Genomic DNA, 23638 nt, shown 5'->3' with positions numbered 1-23638 from the left:
CCGGGTGAGGAAAAGATTACAAGCTTAAAAAATGGCAGGTAAGAGGAGACAGAAACAGCCTCCTATCCTTCCTTTTTTTAGCTTTTGCTCCTTTCCTTCCTGTACTCTTCCCTCATCCTGCCAGCCTGTCCATGTCTTTGATCCCGGCCTCCTTTTGAGGTGCTTCTAAAAACAGAAAGAGAAAACTCTTTGATGCCCAGTTCTCACAGCGCGACCCCATTTGACTCAGAAACCATCAGATGACTTGCACACACACACACACGCACACGCACACACACGCACACACACACACACACACACGCACACAGTGATTGATCCTGGTGGTGTTGGTGTCCTGGCGTGACCGTCCTGAACGGACCGGACCTGCAGTACCAGTGCAGCTTGCTTGTGTGTTTGTGGGCAACTAGAAGAAGGTTTTTCCCTGCGGAGGATTAGGCCAGGGGAGCATCAAAGGCACAGTTTGCTGCACAAAATGAATTAACAGACAAACAGAGCAGACTGCAACTATGTCAGTCGGGGGTTTCGCTAAGGTTTAAAAGACACGGAGGAGAGAAACTGAGATGCCGAAAGGAAAAAAAAAAATCCATAAGTCCATTTTAAAGTCGGCAAGTGCAGCATATCCTACAGTACATACTGAATACTGTAAACATGTTTCACAAATTGACTGAGATTTATCTGTATTAATCGGTTAATGGAAGGATTATAAACATGGCTATGAATGTCTGTGAAGATGTCAGGCTGTCCCACGGGGGCTGCGTGCGCCGTCAGCCCACTTCACCTAAAGGCAAAGATTGTTAGCAAATGTCCTCTTTAAAAAGGAGGAATCATAAGCCAGTCTGAGGCATTTATCTGTGCACAGGAAAACAAACAAACAAACAAACCAAAAAAATGTGTTTGTGTTGATTGAAAACCCATTAATTCTGGGATATTATCACAGATTAATCCACTCTCCTAGAAAGGTTTAGTGCCATGCTGGAATATTTTTATCACTTAAAAATAGGCTCATTATTTTCTCACTACAGCCACAAACTCAAACATGTCTGCATTTTAGATCGAGACATAGATTCTCAGTTTTGTTCTGGACTTTGACTATGCCTTTCCTGCAATGTTTATTTATCTACCATTCCATTCAAACTGTGGCTTGCTGGTTTTTTGCAGCTTCAAACTGTTTTTCCTACAGTCATTTTTTTCAGAATGACTAATGAGATTCGTAAAGTTTCCCTCTGCAGTAAAGCATCTCCTCACCATGATGTTGCTTCCATTATGTCTCAGTATTGAGATGGTGTGCTCTGGGTGATATCTAGTTATTTTTATACATTGGGATTGCATATAGGCCAAATTTTGCCCCAAAGCACCTTCTTCAAACACAGTTGCCGTTTCCTCTACATGGCTCTTGGCAAACTTTAAGGGGAACTTCTTATAGCTTTCTTCCAACAACTGCTTAATTTTTGCTGCTCTTTCATAAAGGATAATTTATTGTGTGCACAATTAATTGCTGGTTTGTCGACAGATTCTCCCACCTGAGCTCTGGTTCTCTGCAACTCCTGGCTCCTGATCGTGTTTTGATCTATTAGATAAATTCCCAATAAATTATAGATTGGAGTTGTGGTTTTTCATTCAATTCTTAAACATTTTCTTAATTCTTTTAAATATTTTTTGGTTCTAGTGGCCTTTATTTGATAGTTAACTGACAGGAAAGTGGGTAATGAGAGAAGGGAAAGACATGCGGCAAAGGTCGCCAGGCTGGGAATCGAACCTGCGACAGCCACGTTGAGGACTAAGGCCTCCATATGTGGGTTGTGCTTCACCCCTGCGCCACCACAACACACCCAACATTTTCTTAATTTGAAAGAGAAACTAAATAATTTGGCAAACACTACAAGGATCAAGAGCTACAAATATGTTTGCAAACTTTTTATTCCTGAAACGGTCAGACTTCTCAGCCACGTCAGCGGAGCTGCAGTGGTTTGATGTTTTATGGAGGAATAATCCATGGAGATTTGCTTTTAGCAGCTTTTGGCTTAACTTTCACTCTGTCTCTGCATATTATCTCACCTGCCAGACTTCAAATTTTTCAAGACAGTCGCTGATGATGAAAACCTGAATTTACTGCAATATTTTGTTTTCAAATTTTCTTTCAAGCTATGCTAGATTTATGTGGGGGATAACTGACATGTTAGCTAAGTAAAAGATTTTTGCACAACAGCATCTTAATTTAAGATGAGAGGAAAGGCTTGTGACTGAACAGGGATTTTCTGTAGCAACATTTCAATTAAAGTTACCACAGATTAGTAGGGATATTGTAGATCATTTGTGGTAAATTTCCACCGAAAAACAAGAAACAAATCTTGAATATTCTCTTATGAATGTAGAGTTATAAATCGTTTTTCTAACTGTCCCGGGTGACTTGGCACCGGCAGGAAGTTAGAAAATATAAGTTAATTTACCACTTCAGTCTTAAAGAACTTCTGCCATTTTCATCACAAGTTTATGACTTCATAATCTCTGTAAACCTTTACATTTTTCTTTTCATGCAATTTTCTGGCATTACAATGACAGAGAATAGTTTAGTCTTAATGTCATAAATTTATGCCTTTGATTATAAAAAAACATTTCTGTTATAATCACAGCTGGGGTTCTGTTTTACTATGAAATCTAAAAGAAAGTAAAAAGTCTGGTCATTTTTAATTTATCAGGAATTATCCATCTGCCGTTTGGCAAAACAAATCCGTGTCAGTTTCGAATTGCACTCGGGACCACACAAAATCCCTCTGGGCCCTCAAATGGCCCCTGGACCACATTTTGGACACACCTGGTTAAAGGAGACATGAATTCAAAATGAGTGTCGGTGTATTCAAAAAAAAGTGAAGTTAGTGATTTATTTTTTTATTTGTTTTATTAAGGTTTATAGTTTTCCTTGCATTGACATTTTAAGTTATGTGGACTTTACGATACTGTTGTGTCTTGTCAACTTCAGAAGTTTAAATAAATGGTAAAAACCTGTTGAGAAATATTCTTAGAAAATAAGAATCCATTCATGTGTTTCTGTGTTTTAGCAAAACGACGGTCAGTTCCCAGTAATCCAGCTGGTCGGCATGCTGAGAGGCATCGCATCTGGAATGAGGTGCCGACACACACACACACACACACACGCACACACGAAAACACACACTAATCCATTTTATTACAAAGATAAACAGGAAACCTTCTCCGATCCTTCAGTGATTGATTTCCTTATGCAGAACGGTACACACTTAAACTCTTCTACCTGCTATAATGTAAGTCCAGGTATTTTACTAGCAGCGTTACAACTTGGCAGCTTGAGATCTCACATCCCATCCTGCAGTAAAACACAGATAGCGTCTGTGTTTTACTGCAGGCTGTGAGCACGCAAACATACAGAAATATTAAATCTCATTCCGATTTTATCGGAGGCAGCTCACACACGAGCACAGCAACACACAAAGGCACAAACACACACTCTAAATTCCATTAGTGCACCAAAGCTTGCAACAGATAACACACGTTGAGTCAATAAATCCTGTTGATGTTGCAGGTACCTGGCGGAGATGAGCTATGTTCACCGGGATTTAGCAGCGCGAAACATTCTGGTGAACAGCAACCTGGTGTGTAAGGTATCCGACTTTGGCTTATCGCGTTATTTGGAGGAGGATACCTCTGACCCCACATACACCAGCTCACTGGTAAGGAGGAAAAAAACATTTCTGGAAACTCCCAGCTTCTTTCTAGGATTTTGTGATACTGTGTGTAACTTCCTTCAGCAGATCGTATTTCAAACACAGGAAACCAGCATGTTGTTATATTACATCCTTTAATCCTGGATTTCTGTCAGCAGTCTCAAAAGAGAAGTTTTTGTTTGACCAATACTTTTTTATTAGGAAAGAAAAGATTGGAAAACATATGTTTGTTCACATTTGTTAAGTTTGGTGTGCTTTTTCTTTACTTCATTACTTCTAAACTACATTGAATGTAGTTTGCTCTTCTTATACAATCAATATGCAATTTCTTTCTTTTTTTTTTAACACTTCCATGCCTTGCACACTGTTCTGATGCCCTTCCTGTGACCTTTTCCTGTTCTTTGTTCTACCTTTGCTGAATTCCTAAGTATAACAAATTCCCTCAATGCAGCCTTTCTTTTTTTGCTGTCATCTTTTATCTCTGCCTTTTGTCTTCGTTTTTTTTTTTTTCCGCTCTTTTTCCCCTCAGGGGGGTAAAATCCCAGTGCGGTGGACGGCTCCAGAGGCGATTGCCTACAGAAAATTCACTTCTGCTTCAGATGTGTGGAGTTACGGGATTGTCACCTGGGAGGTGATGTCTTACGGAGAGAGACCTTACTGGGACATGAGCAACCAAGATGTAAGTCACCACCTGGTTACCTGTCTCTCTCTCTCTGTCTGCTGCTCTGATGTCTGCGGCTGTTTGGTGTTTTCGGAGGCTGCGCTTGTTTGTTTTTCCTTGCCGTCTCTCCCAGCAGGGAGTCGGCACGTCTGAGGAAAAGATGCGGAAAATGAGGACATCAATTCAGGTGTCACATGTGTTTTTCTTCCCTGAGCATTAGTCCAAAGGTATCAGGATTGTGCTTTCAAGCAGATGTTTACTGCAGGCGATACTTTATTGTAGTGACAGCTTTATTCCAATTACCTTCACAGTATGATCAATTTGCAGCAGCATTTCTTTACCTTATTTTTTTTTATTTGCATCGCATTGATTCTATTAAGTTCTCCAAGATTACATTGGTCCTGCTGTGATTTAGTCTAGAAATAATCAGCAGTTTTATAAAAGAGGACATTCCCATTTCTCTGCTGTTTTTCTGTCAGCTATAATTTAGAAGAGAGAACTATTCCCCAGCTTTCCCTTAGTTCTCCATTTTGCTCTTGGAACTAAAAGAAAATGGAGTTCAGGACGAGACGTTCTAAAAGATTTTTCATTTTTGGACATTTTCATTTTTGGGGGATTTTATTCTGAGGATATTATATCAGATGAGATTACTACTTCAATGTAGCTAGGCTCTAAATCCCAAATCTGGCTACATGAAACTTAATGCAGTGTGTAAAGGCTTGACACATAGAAGCCAAAGATGTAGATATGCAGTCATATTCAATCAATTAGAATATGTTTTTATGTTTTTTTTTGTCAGATTAAAAGTACCTTCTTTTTTTTTTTTAAAATAACAACAATCCCTAAGCAGGTTTTAGACACACTTTACATTTCTGTATTGAACATTTTTAGTGGTCTGATTTAATATTCTAATCTTGAAGGTTGTTTTTCATCGACTGTAAGTGGAAAATAATTATAATCAACAGAAAGAAAAGCCTAAAATCATCCGTGTGTGTAAATAATGTATTTAGAATGCGTTCCACTCAGTTAATTGAGTTATTCAGGTAAATCAAATTTTAAGTTTTATTCAAATGCATTAAATATGACTTTGTATTTACTGGTAGTGGAATGTGATTAAAATGAATAATCAAGAGTCACGATTCATCCTATTTTATCAAATGCCAATATTTGACACAAGTAATGATCCAGATGCAGTAATATTCAAAATGTCTTAATGCAGGAGCATTAAGTGTAGGTACTGTTGCACTTTGTACTCGTCTAATTCTCATACCTCTTTCATTTAGTTCTGCATTCAGAAATGTTCAACTCCTCTCTTTGTCACTCTTCACAGTCGCTGGATTTTAATGAAAATGTGATTTTTATGTCCTCTATAGTAAATGTATTTTCTTAACGGCTCCCCCCTCACTCCGAATGCTGAATAATGAACTAAAAGGCAACATCGTAAATTGAGAAAAACTTTCTTTATTAAAAGCATGTTGGCATAGCAACAGTGACACGTTGTTTTTCCCTCTCACCTTGTCTGGATGTCTCACAACACTGCCGGTATTCTCTGGCATCTACGGCTTTTAATTCAAACACATTTTGGCTGAATAAATAAATAAATATGCAGGAACTTGTGCAGTCACATCAGATCCAAACTTAGTAGCAGTTTATTGCAGGAAGGGGTGAGGGGTTATTCTTTATTTTTGTTGTAATTAATTAATCAGAATAAATGTGTTAAAAGTCTCAACCCTAACATCTAACTTTTTATTTAATTACTGCAGAGCCAGTGGTGCTTCAGCAACTGGCCGCCTCATGGTTTATTCCTGGGAAACGTGTTCAAAGCATTTTGAACAAAACATTTAGACGTGTTTCCTCTCAGCTGATGGTTTTCAAACCGCCACTCCCAATCAGTTGAAGTTTTCTGTCTACAGTAGCGTGCAAAAGCTTCGACCCTCTGTAGTTCATTTCTATTTTGCTTGCAAACAGTCTTGTTGTGAAATTGCAGAGCTCTGCAAGACAATATATCTGGAACTTTTTCCCATTTTGTAATGTAATAAACTTAAAAAAAAAATTGTGGATTTATTTCAAACGCAAAGTAGCGCATCATTATGAATTTTAAGGATTTTAAAATATGAGTTCTGTCCCTCTTTTTATTTTTGTCCCATGCAAAAATAAGACAAGGAAGCATAACTTTAAAACTACCAAGAAATGACTTGTTGTTCACTGATAAAGCTGGCAAAAAGCTGGCCAAGAGTCTGGTAGTAACGCCACTGGAGCAGCAGAGATCAGCGCTTCAGTTGGGAAAATCAACAGATAGAACAACTGTTGTTGGGGGGAAAACAACTCTTAAGATTTGCTTCAAGCAAGAATGAACAAATATTTCAGTCTCTAGATATACAAATTTTAGAAAGACAAGAGTTGCAGCTGAAACTGTAGTGAATGTATTGAGTTCTGATTGCTACTGCAACCTTTTCAGATTCAAACTTTTTCAAAACCGTGCAACACAAAACAATCTGAAATGTGTAGAGGGTTCTGATTCTTAAGTGACAAAATAAACACTTTCAACATATTTATGAGGAAATCTATTTAAAGTTGTATTTATTAACATTTCTTTAGGTTTCAAAGGTTTATTTGGACATCAGATGCTTTTTAGATAATTTTGTCTCACTTTTTTGAGTGTGCTTGTTAATCCTCTGAACCCAGTATCTGAAGGCTCTTTGTTATTAAAACTCTTACACATGATACAATTCTCTTGATTTTCATAAGATTTAATAGACTTTCCCATAGAAAGAACACTGGTTTACCAAAAGCAAGGTGATGTCCAAAGAGACATTAGCTAAAAACTCCAATTAAAAGTATGACATGTCTGCCAGGTACTTTTATAAATCTTTATCACAGCACAAAAACAAAACATGAGATTAAGTGTAAACTTTGTGTGCTACTGAAGAGAAAACGTAAGCCTGAGTTTATGCATCACTTGTCTTTCTGTGAAAGAGTTTATCTGTAGCAACATCTTCTTCCATCTCAACAGCAGGAAAGAATTTCTTGTAAAAAATTCTTAAATAAAGTCAACTTCCTGTGATTCCTCTCTCTACTCGCTCGTTCTCCTCCGGCTCTTAACTCCTCCCCGCCCTTTCCGTTCTCCTCCTCCACTTTTCTCTGAGCCTCAGCTTCTCTAGAGCCGTTATGAGAGAAATTCAGTGTAATGACAGAGACGGATTTATAATGGAACAGTCTGTGTATAATGATGGGGAAGAGTGTGTGTTTCCAGTACAGCTAACGAGGGTCTGCGGGGGCATTAACTATGCATGGAGCTGACACCCTGAGCTCACACTTATCACACATTCAGACTCGCTTTCCGCCGAACCACACACACACACACACGCACACACACACCCGCGCTCCCTCGCAGGCCAACATGTGTAACGGAACATGCACACACACACACATGATTTCAAAGAACACAGAGGAGTGAAATTGTCAGCAGAGCCACTGCAGGTGCAGCGTTCGACATGAATTAATCATGAAAGAGACCTGTGATGTTTTACTACACTTGCTGCTATTTTGATTGGCATGGGTGCTTAGAGTGAATGTATGCATTACAAAGCCTAAGAAGTGTGTCAGGGTCAACTGGAGTTCACCTTGGAAACAGTCAAATCCCCAGCAAGACGATTGTACAAGTGCCACCTCTTGATAGCTCACAGACACACGTTACATTTAATTTGCAGAAAGTCAGGAAAATAAAACAACACTCGTGTTTCCGTCTTGCAATTTTATGGCTAAATGGTTGCAGAAGAGTAAGCACCGGATTTGAAAGTGGGCTGATGTTGGAAGTGGTTAGACGTCGGTCAGAGGTGTGACCAAAGCAGCTAAACGGTTTACAAGGTCAGTCAAAGCACAGGAGTCTCTGAGAAGTCTGCTGTGGAAAAAAGCTGACAAGCAAAAGTCTAAAAAGTGGCAGAGGTCATGAACTGAGGTAGACGGGGAACAAGGCAACAGACTGGAGCATTTTGGCAGGATGACAGGAAGGAAAAAAGAAACGATGAAAAAGCAACATCAATAACTAAACAGTAGATTCAGGGAGAAACATGGAAAATGGTTGGAATAGGTGAAAACATCCTACAGCTGGCAGGAATGTCAAAACAAACAAACAAAAAATCATAAAAATATAAGTATTTTTATTTTGCAGTGATGCTCTGGTGAAGAGAGAACAGATTTATTGATCTGAGTCTCGTGTAAAATACGGATCAGGACCAAAAGCAAAACAGTGGCAGAACTTTGCTCTGTTTAAACAGAAGCTGGACACTTATTAATGTTTTATGATCAGTTCTGAAATAAATCACACTTATTAATCGTTTTGGTCAACATTTAAACTACAATTATTCATCTCAATTACTCACAGTTTGGAAACAATAAGTAATTTTGGAAACACTTCATGTATTACACTTTTGAACAAGACATTCTTACAAGATGGCCCATGTTGACAGTTTAATAGCAGAATGTCTAGTTTGTATATCTCCTTAGCTTTCTGTGTGCTTTTTAGTTTGTTTTTTTTTTTTGGTTTTTTTTTTGCTTTTAATTTAGCTGAAACATAGATTTCTTTATGAATTTCTCATGGTAGTTTGGAAGTTGCTCTATTAGTTCATAGCATCTGTTATTTCAGTTCATCTACTGCGCTGGCCAAAAAAAAAAAGCAAAAAGAAAGTCTGAAAAAACGTCTATAAAGATTTACAAGTTAGCAATAAACATTCAGTTTTAAGTTCATAAGATATGGGACATCAATATGAATGATAAAACTTTGTTTACTCAAGTATTCTGATAAGATGTTCAACATCCTTTGCGTAAATCAAAAGTTTAGTTTTACTGCTAAATAACAAAAATGTTATCCACTATGACTCAGTTTGTCAATTTAATCAGATTGTTGCCCTACTGAGTGTTATCGGATCCGTTTGTTATTAAGACACTCTGTCTATACCCATTTTTCACAAGTTTACAGTTCACTAAATCTACGGGTAGTGTTTGACTCTAAAAGCCATCAGTACCCTTACAATTTAACATTTTATTAATCAAACTTTAACCAAAATGCTGGTTTGTCTGGAGGCAAAATTTTGCAATTATGTTGATGTTAATCTGTCTGTCATTTAGAAAAGCATCAACTTTCTGAATAGACAAGACAGATGGTAATAATTGGTGTGTGAGAAAACTGCCAGAAATATGTTATCTGACATCTGTACAGTGATTAACTCATAAAATGGTGCATTTTAAGCCCTTAGAACACGTTTCAGTAGACTTGACAAGCATCACATCCATAACTTTAATTGTTTTTGTGAATCATTTAAATCGTGTCATGTTCCTGACATACAGTGACTTCAGATGGTAATTTATACTTTGTGTTTTGCTTCGTCAGAAGTTACTGCTGTTTGCAGAAAAACAATAGGGTAAAATTTGTGACCGCCCAGATAAAAATTCTGAACTGTTGGCTAATTTTTACTCAAGCTTAACTAAAAGATTATACTCCTCCCAGGCTGCACTGATCACCACATGCAGCCTGTTTTTGCCCCTAAGCTGCCATGATGGGATGCCTCATTCATGACTGCAACATTTCTGCTGTTTCCATTTCTCTACTTTTTAATCAGTTTATATCTTAAACTGAGCAATATCACTTTGAATTGTTTGTAGTCGGTGAACACATCTGTGCAAAAATAGTCAATTCCTCCAGTTATTTAACTGCCTACATTTTTTTTTGGGCTCTAGTGTCCCTTATTTGAGAGTAGACTGACAGGAAGGGGGGAAGGAGAGTGGGGAAGGCATGCGGCAAACGCTGGCCAGGTTGGGAATCGAACCCGCGACCGCCGCGTCGAGGACTGAAGGCCTCCAAATATGGGTCGCACCACCACAGCACGCCCCTAACTGCCTCCATTTACTTGTTGTCCAAAACCCAAGTTGTAAAGTTTGTCTGTTTTTTGCCCTCTGAAATTATTACGCCCCTTTAAATACTGTATTTTGTTTTGGAGCTTGCCACATGTGGGTGTTTATTCAGTAGTGCAGACTAAGAGAAGTAATCACAGAAATGCTAAAGGAAAATGACTTTCATAAGAAGCACTTTTTTCTCTCCTCTTGAGTTTTCATGACAGCACCATGCTGCTTGTCTCTTTGATCCTCAGAATGACTCTGTGCTGCTGAGTACGTAGGATGACACACTTAGTACTGAGCTTTTTTTTTTTTTTTTGAGTTCAGATATTATATAAATGTAGATTTGTATCAAAGCTGAGAGGAGGGAGGGACTGATGGAAGTAGGCGTATCTCCAGTCTCAATCCCAATGCTTGGAAGTTTGATTTAGTTGAAATAGAGCCATTGCATCTAGCATATATTTTTCTCTTTTAAGATTTTAGCGTAGGAAGAATGGTGGTCCGTGTCTGCGGTGCCATTTTTTTCATAGTTTTATTCATTACCACCTGGAAAGTAGCAGATTAGTAGAAACTAATAAAAAGGAACAGCTACTTTATCACTGCAGCAGATTTTTATATCAGCCACCACAACTGTTATTCTGTTTCAAATTACAGCAATAAACATTCATTGAATATTTGAATATATTAAAACAAGTCAATGTTGGATTTTATTTGTGTTTTGGCAAAGATATCATCTTTCTCCTGTCATCATCTATCTTCTGACTTCTTTATTTCTGTTACTGTGAAATCCAGAGTATTCTCATATGCTCACTTGTATCATTGCATATCTATCTGTGATATATGTTGTCAAACATCACCAATGTTGCTGGATTGGTCTCGGTGATAAATAACTGAGAATTATTAACAGTGAAAAGCTGAAATTTGCAAATAGCTGAGACCTTCACTAAAAATATGTAATAGGTCAAACAGTATATATGCCTTAATGTGTATTAACACAAACAGTAGGAACCAATTTGACAAAGCATCTAACATCCACAGTCTTCCTTAATTAATTCCTATTGGGGTTTACAGCCAATCAGCAGCAAAAAAAATTAATGGCAATTCTGCTGCTTGCAAATACCAGCTCTAAAATATGAGGCTGTATTTTTATTTTAATCCATAAATAGACACATTTTCCATGAAGAAATCTGACACAAAAATACCCAATTATTGTTGATGTCAATTTATTTATAAAGCACTTTAAAAACAGATATTAACTGCACCAAAGTGCTGTAGAGTATTTATGAAACCACAGATAAAAACATAAAAGAATAAAAAAACACAAGTTAAAACAGACAGGACAAGTAAATTATGTACAATGTCAGGCCATATGGAAATGCCAAAGAATAAAAATGAGTTTGAAGTGTTCAAGACTGTGTTCAGATATTGATCAGTGAATATGCAGCAGCGGATCAAGAACACAACATCCATTCTTCAAAAAGTGAAACTCTGTGACTTCCTTTTTGGACAGGTTTACCTTTTGCTCCAGCCTTATTGTGTAAATCCGCCTGCTTCTCCGGTCTGCTGTGTTCCAGGTAATAAACGCCATAGAGCAGGACTTCAGACTGCCAGCTCCCATGGACTGCCCGGTAGTGCTGCACCAGCTGATGCTGGATTGCTGGCAGAAAGACAGAAACGCAAGGCCAAAGTTCTCTGACATTGTCAGCATGTTGGACAAAATGATCCGCAACCCTGCGTCTCTCAAAGCCGGCACCAGCAACATGGCTCCTGGGTGAACAGAGATATTAACTCATTTCCATACCCAAACACTCTCTGTTTGTGATACAGTTGAGATTCTAACCATCCTTGTGGTTCCTTATATCTGCTCCCGGCAGCCCTTCCCATCATCCTTTGTTGGACCGGGGAGCTCCGGATCTGAGCAGGGTGAGCTCGGTGGAGGACTGGCTGGCTGCTCTGAAGATGACCCAGTATAGAGACTCCTTCATCGGATCGGGGTTCACATCTTTGCCCCTGGTCACACAAATCACAGCTGAGTATGTCTGACCTCACTGTTTTCACTTCTCCTCTGTCATTCTCATTGCATGCGCCTTTAAATTGTGTAGCTATGTTAAATAGTTGCGTTCTGCGTCACATTGCAACTTTCCAGCTGCTGATGTCTAAAGGCAATAAGTGAGACTGTTACTTTAAAGAAGACACCAATGTCAGACTTTCCTCTGGTACGCCTATACTGCACTGATGCCCTCTGAACCTGAAGTATTCTGAATACAGAGAGGAAGTTTACCCAGAGGGACTAATTAAATATATGCTAAAATGGACGGGTGTGAAGAAGGCACCGTTCAGGTATATGAGCCAGTGAACTCAGTTTCACATTTCATGCAGAATGAACAACTTCCTCAGAGAAAAAACGGACGGGCGACCCGCCTGAACTCACGTTTCTTGGGTTTTTAATTTGTTCTCTTTGCATCATAAATTCAGCACTGCATGTATATTTAATTAGGTTTTAAAACTGCTCCTCATGTTACATTTTTATAGGTAATATAAAGCAATGGGTATGACAATCTACATGGGATGTGTGGCCATGCATTTACTTTTGGCTCTTTTAGCATTAGTTCAGTTATATTAAACTTGATATTTGAGCACATTCTGATCCAAGACATTATTTAAAAACTACTCTGAAGTCGTTAATAATATATATGTTATTAATATACAACCACATCTAATAGAATACTGGTACAAAAATAGTCATTTTATGTGTATTTCTTTTGTAAAGTAAGTTGTGTGTAGGGTTTAAGCTGCACAAAATGTAGGAATGTTCTTCCTTAACATCCCAGTTGTTTTGGTGTTTCTACTGTATTTTTTACATTTATTCAAACTTACATTTTTGTTACCATTTTGTTCAATTATTTGACTTGCCTTCGAGAGTTGCTATTTTTGTTTTACACTTCTCTGTGCTTTTTTTGTGCGCAATGATGGTAAAAGGAATTTTGATTCTGACAATAAGATTGCAATATATTTGTGGTACATAGTGCAGCTCTTTGTAGGATTGTGTAGGTTTGATTAGTTTATGTGTTTACTTTTGCAAAGCTTGCCATCAGTGTGCTGGTGTTTTTCCCTCCAGTACCAGCAGGAATTATATCATACCAGCATCTGTGGTTGTTTATCATATTTGTTTCTTTGTTTTCACAGGGATCTGGAGAGGATTGGAGTGTCTCTTGCAGGTCACCAGAGAAAAATACTGACCAGCGTTCAGTCGATGAGGCACCACACTGATGACCAGTCCCCCACTGAATCTGTGTAGCCATGGGTGAAGAAACACTTTGATATATTTGACCATTGTTGAGTCTGTGAGTGAACAGACTTTACTTATCCTGAAGAGCTGTTATTTTCCTTCACATTCATTAAAAACCCATTTTAAAGACTCCATTAATGATCTTGCAATCAGTGGAGATGTTTCTTATGGTATTTAGTCTCTTAAGTTGGAATACCCCCCCCTCTGGAAATTGTCTGTACAGGTTTTATTTGTTGAACAGACTGAAAACGGCAATGAGCAACACTGTGGAAAAAGAAAACGACTGTCTGACCTGAAGGTTACCTCCTGAAAGGAAAGAAGAAAAACCCCAAGATCTGCTTGAAGGATAACTTTGACTTCAACCCCTTCGCTCCACAAGCCATTATCATCAAACTCAATCGTTTAAGGAAGACAGGGTGTGTTTTTTATTTGAGGATGAATCAAACTAAGACTGTACTGTAAAAAGAAACTAGCTGAGGAGACTTTTGTGTGAATGAACAAACTGGACCAAAAGCCTGTCAGAAAATGTTTCTGGATGCAAGAGCGACAGCAGGCCTTCTTGTTTCCAGCATGTTGTGTTGTGAGTATTTATTTCATTGTGTTTGTGAAAGCTACAACCATTTGAATCTAGATTGTTTAAATGGGACTTTTTTTGAATCGATCTTCACATTGAAGAGTTAGTAAATATTGTTATTTGGGAATTTCTTCCCTTGTTGTTGTTCATTTCCTTAAGCCGTTGCTGTTTTGCAATGTTACTGAAGTATTTGTGATCTTTTAGTGATTTACTTTCCATTTTATTCACCACTAGTGTAAACTCTAAAATGCTGTTGACTGGAGATAACAAACATTTCCCAGTGCTCAGACAGATGGCCCACATAAAATACATAATTCACACTTTTAATGGATGTTTTTGGGTCGCATCAACGTCCTGAGAGGGAAGGCAAATATGACGGTACGCCTGGATGACAACATGTTTCATGGTGCATCTCAGTCTATGATGGAAATGTTTTTAGTTGATCAATTTGAAGAATGACCTGAACATATGATATACTTGCATTAAACACAAAGTAATCTGATTTTTTGTTATGGAAATTTTAATGATTGTGGCCAACAGCTAATGAAGCCTAAGACATAGTTTCTCAGAAAATTACAATATCATGCAAAACCTATATAAACTGACTTTCAGAACAGAAATGCTGTCCTGATGAAATGTGAATGTAGCACAGTGGACATGAAGACTAAAGCATGTTGTGGCAGAATGAACAGGTACTAATAGCAGCTCTGGAAAGCTCGTCAGCAGAGATAAACAGGATGTTTCCTGCTTGATGTTGTGCTGACTTAATAAAATGCAGCAATGGTTGTCATTTGACATGTTGCCAAATCAGTGAATATTTGGGCAACATGGCTCCCAAATCATCACTGACTGCACCAGGATAAACACACATTTTGTGCCTCTCCAAAAAAATGTTGTCACCCAAACTACTAATTAAATACAAAAATCACTTTTATTTGAAAATTTGACACAACAGAACAATTCTTATAGGGGCTCAAGTTTGTTGCTTGTAAATCTGTTTTTAGCAATTTTTTTCTTCCACTCAACTTTTAATTTTTACACTGTAATACAAAATTACCTTTTCATGCTTACCATTGTGGAAGATGTGACTTTCATCTGATATTCATGATTTTATATAAATTTCAAGGCCAAACCATTCTATTTCTTAATGAAAAATCTTATTTTGTTTTCCCTGATCTTACAGAGAAACTGAATATTGGATTTACAGTTATTGGTCATAATTATTAAAATTAACTGAAGATGCTGGAAACGTATCACTGCATGAAATGAATAGTTAATACATGATCTATCACTTTTTTAAATTAAGGCATTGACATACATCGATTTGTTTAGAATATTCTAATTCATTGGTATGCGCCTGCATAAGCTCAAGCATTGATTTCCCACCTACAAAGTAAATCAATTACCTGCTATATGCTGAGGTGTGGCGGAAAAAAGCAGCTTAAGAGACCGACTGTGTGAAGTGAGATAATAACAGCCATCCACAATATCTCAGAGGAGGTATTGTGTTCCCATGTCTGTGTGTTTTGGCTGCAGATCCTAAATCTGAAACCCAGTCAAGTGTTAATACAGTGCATGAACCAACTAGAAATCCGGCATTCATCTTCTGTCCATGACAAATCTCAGTTCTGTCTAAAGTGTATGGCTGGCATCCAGAGGCTTTCTTTCTCCTGCAGCAGGCAGTCTGGCTATACTTCCTGTATCATTTTTTTTCCGTTTAAAGGCTGTTGGACATGTCTTTGTTATCAGAGTTTGTTCCGCGTTGACGCCTCTGATATAAACTGTTGGAGTAGTTTGTAGATCAAATACGGTCAAGCGACCTATTAGTGTTCTCATCTGCGGACAGCAACCTTTTTAACACCTTCAAAATTGATTTGTTACAGTGAAGATTTATGCAGGAATTCTTTGTGCCAGCAGGTACATTTCCTGATTGTTTGTCCCGTTTCAGTCGTTAATGAGATGTTTGATTCTCTTGTGAACGAGGCCTGATCTTATTGTGGAGAAGAGGTGCTTTTATTTCAGCACGGAGCGGATTAGCAGCTGTGAAACAACTGCAGTCTCCAACCCAAACCTCCTGCATCTCAAGGATTACCCTTCAGTTGCTCTGATTGGGTGTTAGGATTTTATTAGTCATCGGCAGAGAGCCCCGATTCACAACGACAGGAAGTGACACTGTTTGCTTTCACCAACACAAACTCTTCCTGTGTTTGTCTCTCAGCACTGCTCCCTGTTGCTTCGCTCTCTTTGTTTCTGAACATTGTGACATTGGAATGTCAGAACCTCCAAAAATGTTCAGTTTCCACTTTTTTTTTCTTTTCTCACTCAAACTCTGTCCTCACGGCGCAACCGCAATTGCGTTTGTTGCCTGGCAACGGCAGCTCATTGAACATTTTATCAGGAAGTATTGAGATCAACTGGGAGCACGTCAGCGGTTCAGAGGAATAATTTGTTGTAAGTAGATGCCTCTGGAAAAACAGGCTCAGTGATAGCTGGGGGGTTTAATAAAGAATGAGACAAGTCATGTGCCTAAAGCTCATACTGAATGCTGCCTAAAAATGTCAAGCACAAGAAATGAAAGCATCATATAACACTCCTTTCTAGGCACTTTGAAACCACTTCTTGTGTTATTTTTATCTCCCCTTTAGATATGTGCTTTACAGGAAATTTGACTGGTTAGCATGTCAATATGAACTAATATAAGTTCATGTGTTGAGTTGGACAGTGATGATTTAGTGCCCTCCATGTTACAAATGAATAAAGTAAAGATAAATTCAGATTTTGCTTGCAGCAGCTAAAAATATCACTCTGACAAATGTTAGGAAATCCAACCTTCATTTTAAGAATAGTTAAGTTGGAAAAAGTCTGGCATTTAGATTAAAGTTACTGTCATACCTAACAATTTCTTTAACATATATTAAATGTAAATCAATCATTTTCATGGATCTCTTTATTTTTTATTAAAAATAAAAAATAAACTCTCAGTCGCTTAATCAAAACATCATTCGAGTAGAGCAGGCATGAGTTGATCTAAATAAATCAGAAAATGTTCACAACAAAACGTCTACAGTCAGAGAAATAATCAAAAAGCTTAAAGCAACTGGACTTGTGACAAACAAAGCTGGTCTACAACCTGAGGATGGTTCATCTCTATAAATTTAGTTTTATCTATTTGGATGCTCACTGCTCATTCTGAAAGAGTGCTAGCATCATTCTCCAGCATGCTTTTCTATCCTACCATCACAAACATAAACATAGATGTTGCTATGTGCTTCTGAAATCTAACTGGAACGGTTTGGTTTGCTCAGTTTAGACCAAAGCTGAGCTTAACGGCAACAAAAACTCCAGTCTGGACATTTCTACATATTCTAAATGTATATGTAGAAATGCAAAGTATGGTAGAGTAGTTGATCCACCAGACATGAACAGTCCTCTTCTCCCGCCTGCTGAGTGAGCTCAAGAAAATATTCGTAATAGAAAATCTCTGTATTTGTATCCTGCTCAAACCTTTACATTTAACAGTGGCACTATCAAGTGCAAAAACAAAATATATATGCGTAGGATTTTTTTTTCCAAACAGAGTAGATGTACTCAAAATATCTGTTATATATTTTCACATTTTTCAGGGTGAGATTATGATGCTGCAATATAGGAGAACTGTATTTCAAGGGTTTGCACATATAGAGGTAAAACATAACACGTGTGGAAGGCACTGGACCTAAACTGGGGTATTTTATTCAGAAATAGATCATTTACTGCAGAGCTGTCTTGTTCCTGAGTCGTTCTTAAAATCCATAAATACTGATGTCAGTGAAAATAAGAGATTAGTTTGGATGTTTGTATGTAAGCAAGAGCTGAAAGCCTCTAATTATAACTGAATGTCTGTGTCTACTCAAGGCTGAAATACACATTTGAGAGGTTTTTCCATATTTCCACTAAAAGGAAATATTGTGAGGTTATTTTTGTCTTATTTTAAAAAATGTCCCCAAATGAATGTGCTGTAAATCATTTGATAAGTGTCGAGTTTTCTCATAGAGCAATGAAGAAATTACAAGTAATAAGTACTAATAAGTAAATACTTACCTAAAATCCCAGCATGCTTTGAGCTGACTGACAGCTGCAAAGACAAGTCAAGAAAATCTTTGAAATTTCTTTTTTAAAAATTATAGTTTACATTAGTCATACAAAGGTACTATTTTCTTTGTCTTAGACCGTTGAGAACTGCATTGTTAAGTCTGAGTTTAGTTCTTCTTTTGCCCTCTTAACCGTAAATGCTAACATTTTATAAGTAGCAGTAAAGTGATGTAGTCACTTTGACTGTTTTAGGCTTTTTACTGTAAAAATAAGTGACCTAAATTGATTCAGAAATGTCTTAAAGTGTACAACCACTGACAGCCGACTGCAGACTGTTGACAGCCCATTTCTGCTTCAGACAGACAGAAGGAAAAGCATCTACTGGTATCCATAAAATTCAATAGAATAATAGACTTAAGTTGAACAGTATAGGAGACAATGAGGAATTAAATGTGAATATGTTTAGAAATGCAAATGAACTTCCTTCTGTTCATTCATCTGTTTTTCAAGGACTTAAGTCCTAAACTGACGTAAATGATTCTGAAAATACATTTTGGAAGACTATGACTTTTTTTATTTATTTATTTTACATTTGGCTGTTTTTATTTTTTTGGGATGCTCTTTATTTTGTTATGTGTGATGTGGTTTTTACCCTTATAGGCTTGTGGGAGCACCTGTTTATCTTTGAGAAGAGTAGAAACAGTAATAACTTACCAAAACTCCTTAATAGCACCAGAAAAACATGCTGGCTTTTTACATAAAAAAAAAAAAAGAACAAACAGAGGGCATAAGATGGACTTAATATGTTGACAAAGTTGCTATGAAAGAGTCTCAAACCCTCTACTAAAACACAGAATAATTTCTAAACAGTTTGTCAAAACTTTGTTTGAAGTCATTGTCTTAAGAAAGATTTCTTATTAATAATTCTGCTCACTTCTTTGCTAATTAGATAAGTTGAACTTTCGTCCTAATAGAATCAAAAGACAGTTGTTTCATTCCGTCACTTGGCAAGTATTTTTTTAGATTGTAAAGTGATTCCCGAACACTTTCAAGCACCGACTTCCCAGATGGCTCCTTGTAAAAAACCATCTGCTGCATCACTTCAGTTCAGTATTTTACAAAGCTGTATGTTTGACTCAACTGCTGCTGCATGACACACTTTGCATATGAGATCAGCTGGAGGAGAATATTAAAGACAAAACACACGCGCAACGTTTTGAGACGGTAAACTCTGTGGCCGATACTTTGTGGACGCTACTCTTGGTAAACGTAGAGTTTGCATGATGAACTACTTCTGAGTACAATAGTGGAGTAATAAACGATTTGCATAGTGACTGCTCTGAGTAAGCGCAGGCAATTGGATGCTTTAATTTCCCAGCAGTGCTCCCTCCCTTTGCTGTTTCATTGCTGTGCTTTGTGGCGTGTTACTGCCACCTGGAATAACGCTGAAGCATTGGCAGGAATGTAAATCACACCACTCATGTGTGTTTGTGTTTGTAGGGGGAGAAAAAATGAGAAATGTCTCATAAAAATGTGCAGAGACGTGAATTTAGAGCACATCTATTGTTTTAATATGAAAGCAAAAGATGAGATTCTCTGCTTGTGATATAGGATGTAATTATGTAACAGCTCTGCGGCTTTTGGAGCTTTTGCTGAACTTGCTACTCTGTAAGTATGGGCAGGAACTAAGCAGTTACTATGGATATCTTTTGCAGAACCACAACTCCTTTCCTTTGTAAAATGTCAACATTTTATGCAACTGCAATTCATCCTTGTATGCTGGGATTACTGTCAGCGGAGACCATGTGGCCATGTTTCTCAGTTCCTTTCTGAATGGCAGCTGCAGACAAAAAGCCCTCCCTGTATGATTCAGATGGACTGACAGCTAAACCTGACATTTGCTGCAGATATTTTAGATAAAACCCCAAAAGGAACAAAAGCTCATACCCAAAAATAAAAAAAAAGCTACAAAACAACAGCCTGCTCTAAATACTCATGGATGGATTTTACTTTTTATTTGAAGTATTTAGCCTATTAGACTGTTCTGGCTGTTGATTTAGCTACTTTAGTGAGACTAGAACTGAAAGGTTGGATACAATGTGAGGAAAAAGTTGGAAAAAGGGAATAGAAGAGACAAGGATGAGGAGAGATTGAAAGAGGTGGGAGGAAAGGAGAAGAGAGCGACCGAGTTGTGTGAATAAAAATGAGGCTGGGTGTGGAGAGATTACTCTTCCTTTTTTTGTCTTTCTGTCTGTGCTTTTCCGTCCACCTTCTTCTCCTAATGCCCACAGTCTCTGAATAGCTCACTCTGCTTCCAGTCCACATCTCCAAAGCCTGCTTTGAACAGTTGGAAGGAAAAGAAGTCATTCTATTTTAGATGGAGTCTTCTAAAAAGAAAAGAAAAAAAAAACTTCTCTAAAAGAATAAAAAAAACATTTTGAGCATGTATCTCTTGAGGTACACTGGCACATATCTTTTTTGTTTTGTTTTGTTCTATCAGAAACCCCTGCAGTATTTCAGTTTTGTTTTTGATTTTAAGTGTTTCTGTCAAAACTGAAAAAAATCCCAACCTGCTTTTCCTCCTTCTGTATTTCCTGTCTAAATTCAGAGTAAACGTTCTCATGCACAGCACAAACAAAAATGTTAATTTTACAGATTTTAAGACTTTATCCTCACCAAAAGAAAGTATTTTTCTTCTCTCTGACTTTTGACCGTAGGGTCTTTTCACAAAGTTTAAGGAAAGAAAATTAAATTTGATTTATATATCTCTCAAGAAGGTCAGTAATTCCTATTTTGTCCTCATGAGGTTTTAACACGTTCTTTTAAAGTTTTCTTTTGTTTAAAACAAATTAAAATGCCAGCATGCCTATTCATCCAATAAATATAAAAGATTATTTATAACTAATTAGTACTTCATGACACAATCTCAGTATGATAAAAATAATAACGTCTAAGTTTTAGTACAGTTTCACAAAGACACAAGCACGACTGTAGAGCATTAATCACACTAAAATATTCTAAAATTGTAATAATAAATATTGGTATGAACAATGTTTTCTAAACTGTGCACACAATAATACATTTTACAAAATATTGAATTACTTTGCTGTTTTGTAAATTTAAGTTAAATTCAAACTGTCTTCTTACACACATTTCAATTTATGTTCTATTTCTAAATTTTCTCATGATGATGTATTTTTGTTCTACTTGCTTGCCATACTTATGTCTGTAAAGTACAATTTCTCTTTTAAAAAAAAAAAAGGAAAAAATGGTTAAGTAATTGTAATTTGCCTTTCTATGTTTACCTACAGTTACTGTTCTACTTGTTGACGGCTCGTCTATTGAGCGTCCCACTCTACTGTATTATAACTGTAATATAATGGGAGTATGCGCACACGTGCATTTTTGTGTCCGTGTGGCTGTGATATACCGTGTGGGTGTGCTGTTGTTCGGTGTACAGTAACATGTTTGTACATTGTGTGTTTGTAGCTGTGGACTTTTTGACTTACATTTACAATGAACTGATTGTCAATAAAGAGGACAAACTGAACTGTTTTGGGTTTACTAACATACAAACTGCTGAGGATGAGATTAAGGTAAGAAATGTGAATAAAGGTTTCCAAATGTTAGTAACTTAATTCACTTTTGAATTAATCTTAACCCTATTTATTATTCAAGAAAGCATGATGCTTTTTGCATTAATTTTTCACAAATAGACACCGTCACCCTGATGTCACCTTCTGATTCATCTGCATCCTGTAGTAAATTTTTAAAAGTTACTTTTAGTTGCTGCCGATGACAACAGATTTTTAGTTTTCCAATGGTATTTGAAACACATTTATCATGTATCAACCATAGGCCTCAATAATTAGTGTTTACATGACAGTGGGGAGGAAATCATTTGATAATTTTCACATTTCTTTAAATCTAAAAATCTGTGGAGTAGCAGTTTTCCTGCAGTTTCTTTTGGGGTTTGTTTCTCACAACTTTTCACATAATTTATTTTTGCAGATTCTTTTTGACAAAATGGCTTCAGCTCAGTCAGAGTGGATGGATATGAGAACATCATTTTTTAAAATATTGCCAAAAATTTATTTTGTAGCTTTAAACAGCATCTAAACAATTCTGCCGCTAACACCCTACGTCGCAGTTGGTATGGTGTCACTCACACTTTTATTATTTTTTTCCAATTTATTACAGTCAAGCATTTTCTGTTTTAGTTTCATCAGACAGCTCAGTTACCCTGTGTGCATTTGCAAACTGTATTATGGCATTGTATATTTTGCTTTCGGAGTGATTTCTTCCTCTCTGCGTGACATTTCTGCAACAGCAGATTAGAGCCATTAGAGATAGAAAAAAATGGAGTAAATTTCCAACAAGAAAGTCAGAAATGTTGAGATTAAAAAATGTTCTAGAAAAAAGGAAGACATTTCTGGGTTTAAATGAAATTCTCAACTTCTGTCCAGTGGCACTAAAATGCTGTCATACATTTCACCCTATGATTGTATGATAATGACGTTATATAAGTTGAAACTCAGAATATCCTTTTCTCACAAATTTTGGACTTTTGGAGCTCAGATATTTCTATGCTTTTCTAGAAAATTTCTTTAATTAATTTAAAAATTTCTGAATTTTTTGGCCACTCCCTTTTTTTTTATATCTACAATGACTTTAATACACCATCATACATTTCATCCTGTGTGATTGGATGAATCATTTCACTGTGGATAATGACACTAAATCAGATTCAGTCAGTATTATTGTAAGGTGGTTTTGCCTTTGTTCTGCAGTTGATGCACATTTTGCACCAAAACCTTCATCTTTAAACACGGGACCCGTCTACTTCCTGAACAGGATGCTGGATGGACATTCCCATGCTGCTTATACTTACACTAAAGGTGTGGCTCTGATTTATGTTGTGAATCATTTGGGTTTTCTAAAATTGTTGAAAGCCACGCCAGACTAATATGTGTGTATGTAAATTTTGAACTTTGAAGAAAGTAGTCGCGTATATTTCAGTTTGATAACATTGAACTGTTTTCACCTTAATTCCCTTGCCTCTGCTTTTCTGCCATTGCATTTAGAATAGTGGGTTTTCCTCAGTGAGAAAAAAAGAGAGCCTGGAATTACTTCTGTGGTTTATGTGAGAACAAAAAGACAATGAAGGAAAAAAAAAGAGAACATCACATGTGGATATCTTTACATGAGGACCCAGATATCTCTCAGTATTCCCCACCACAGGCAGCATTAAACCTTAGATTTCACCTTATCTGGTGTACGTTAAATTTCTCAGTAGACTAGAGATGACAGCTGCGTTCTGGAAAGTAATGAGAAAGGTAATGAAACTTCTTAATGACTTCCTCTTCTATACAGCAGAGTAAATTAATCATTTATGGGAGGGAGAGTAAGTTTTTTTTAAAAAAGGTTTTGACCATAATTTGTACGTTCAGATC

At 37.1% G+C, this 23638-nt stretch overlaps 1 protein-coding gene across 3 annotated transcripts in view; it reads left to right on the top strand.

Moving 5' to 3' along the window:
• LOC122838341 (ephrin type-B receptor 1-like) overlaps window positions 1–21735 on the top strand; it is a 102431-nt gene extending 80696 nt beyond the window's left edge. For 2 of the 3 annotated variants that reach the window (XM_044128915.1, XM_044128914.1), the window contains 6 exons: window positions 3057–3124; window positions 3557–3704; window positions 4228–4377; window positions 11826–12022; window positions 12126–12284; window positions 13438–21735. In XM_044128915.1, the coding sequence (XP_043984850.1) occupies window positions 3057–3124; window positions 3557–3704; window positions 4228–4377; window positions 11826–12022; window positions 12126–12284; window positions 13438–13549 (834 nt within the window). In that variant the 3' untranslated portion in view covers window positions 13550–21735. Of the gene's footprint in view, window positions 1–3056; window positions 3125–3556; window positions 3705–4227; window positions 4378–6122; window positions 6272–11825; window positions 12023–12125; window positions 12285–13437 lie in introns of those variants that run through there. The other variant, XM_044128916.1, reaches the window with a different exon arrangement.
• Window positions 21736–23638: the final 1903 nt, after the last annotated feature.

This window comes from Gambusia affinis, linkage group LG10, assembly GCF_019740435.1.
Source record: "Gambusia affinis linkage group LG10, SWU_Gaff_1.0, whole genome shotgun sequence".
Taxonomy (NCBI): Eukaryota; Metazoa; Chordata; class Actinopteri; order Cyprinodontiformes; family Poeciliidae; genus Gambusia; species Gambusia affinis.
Note: the sequence above shows the minus strand (reverse complement) of the source record. Positions and strands in the feature narration are given on the sequence as shown.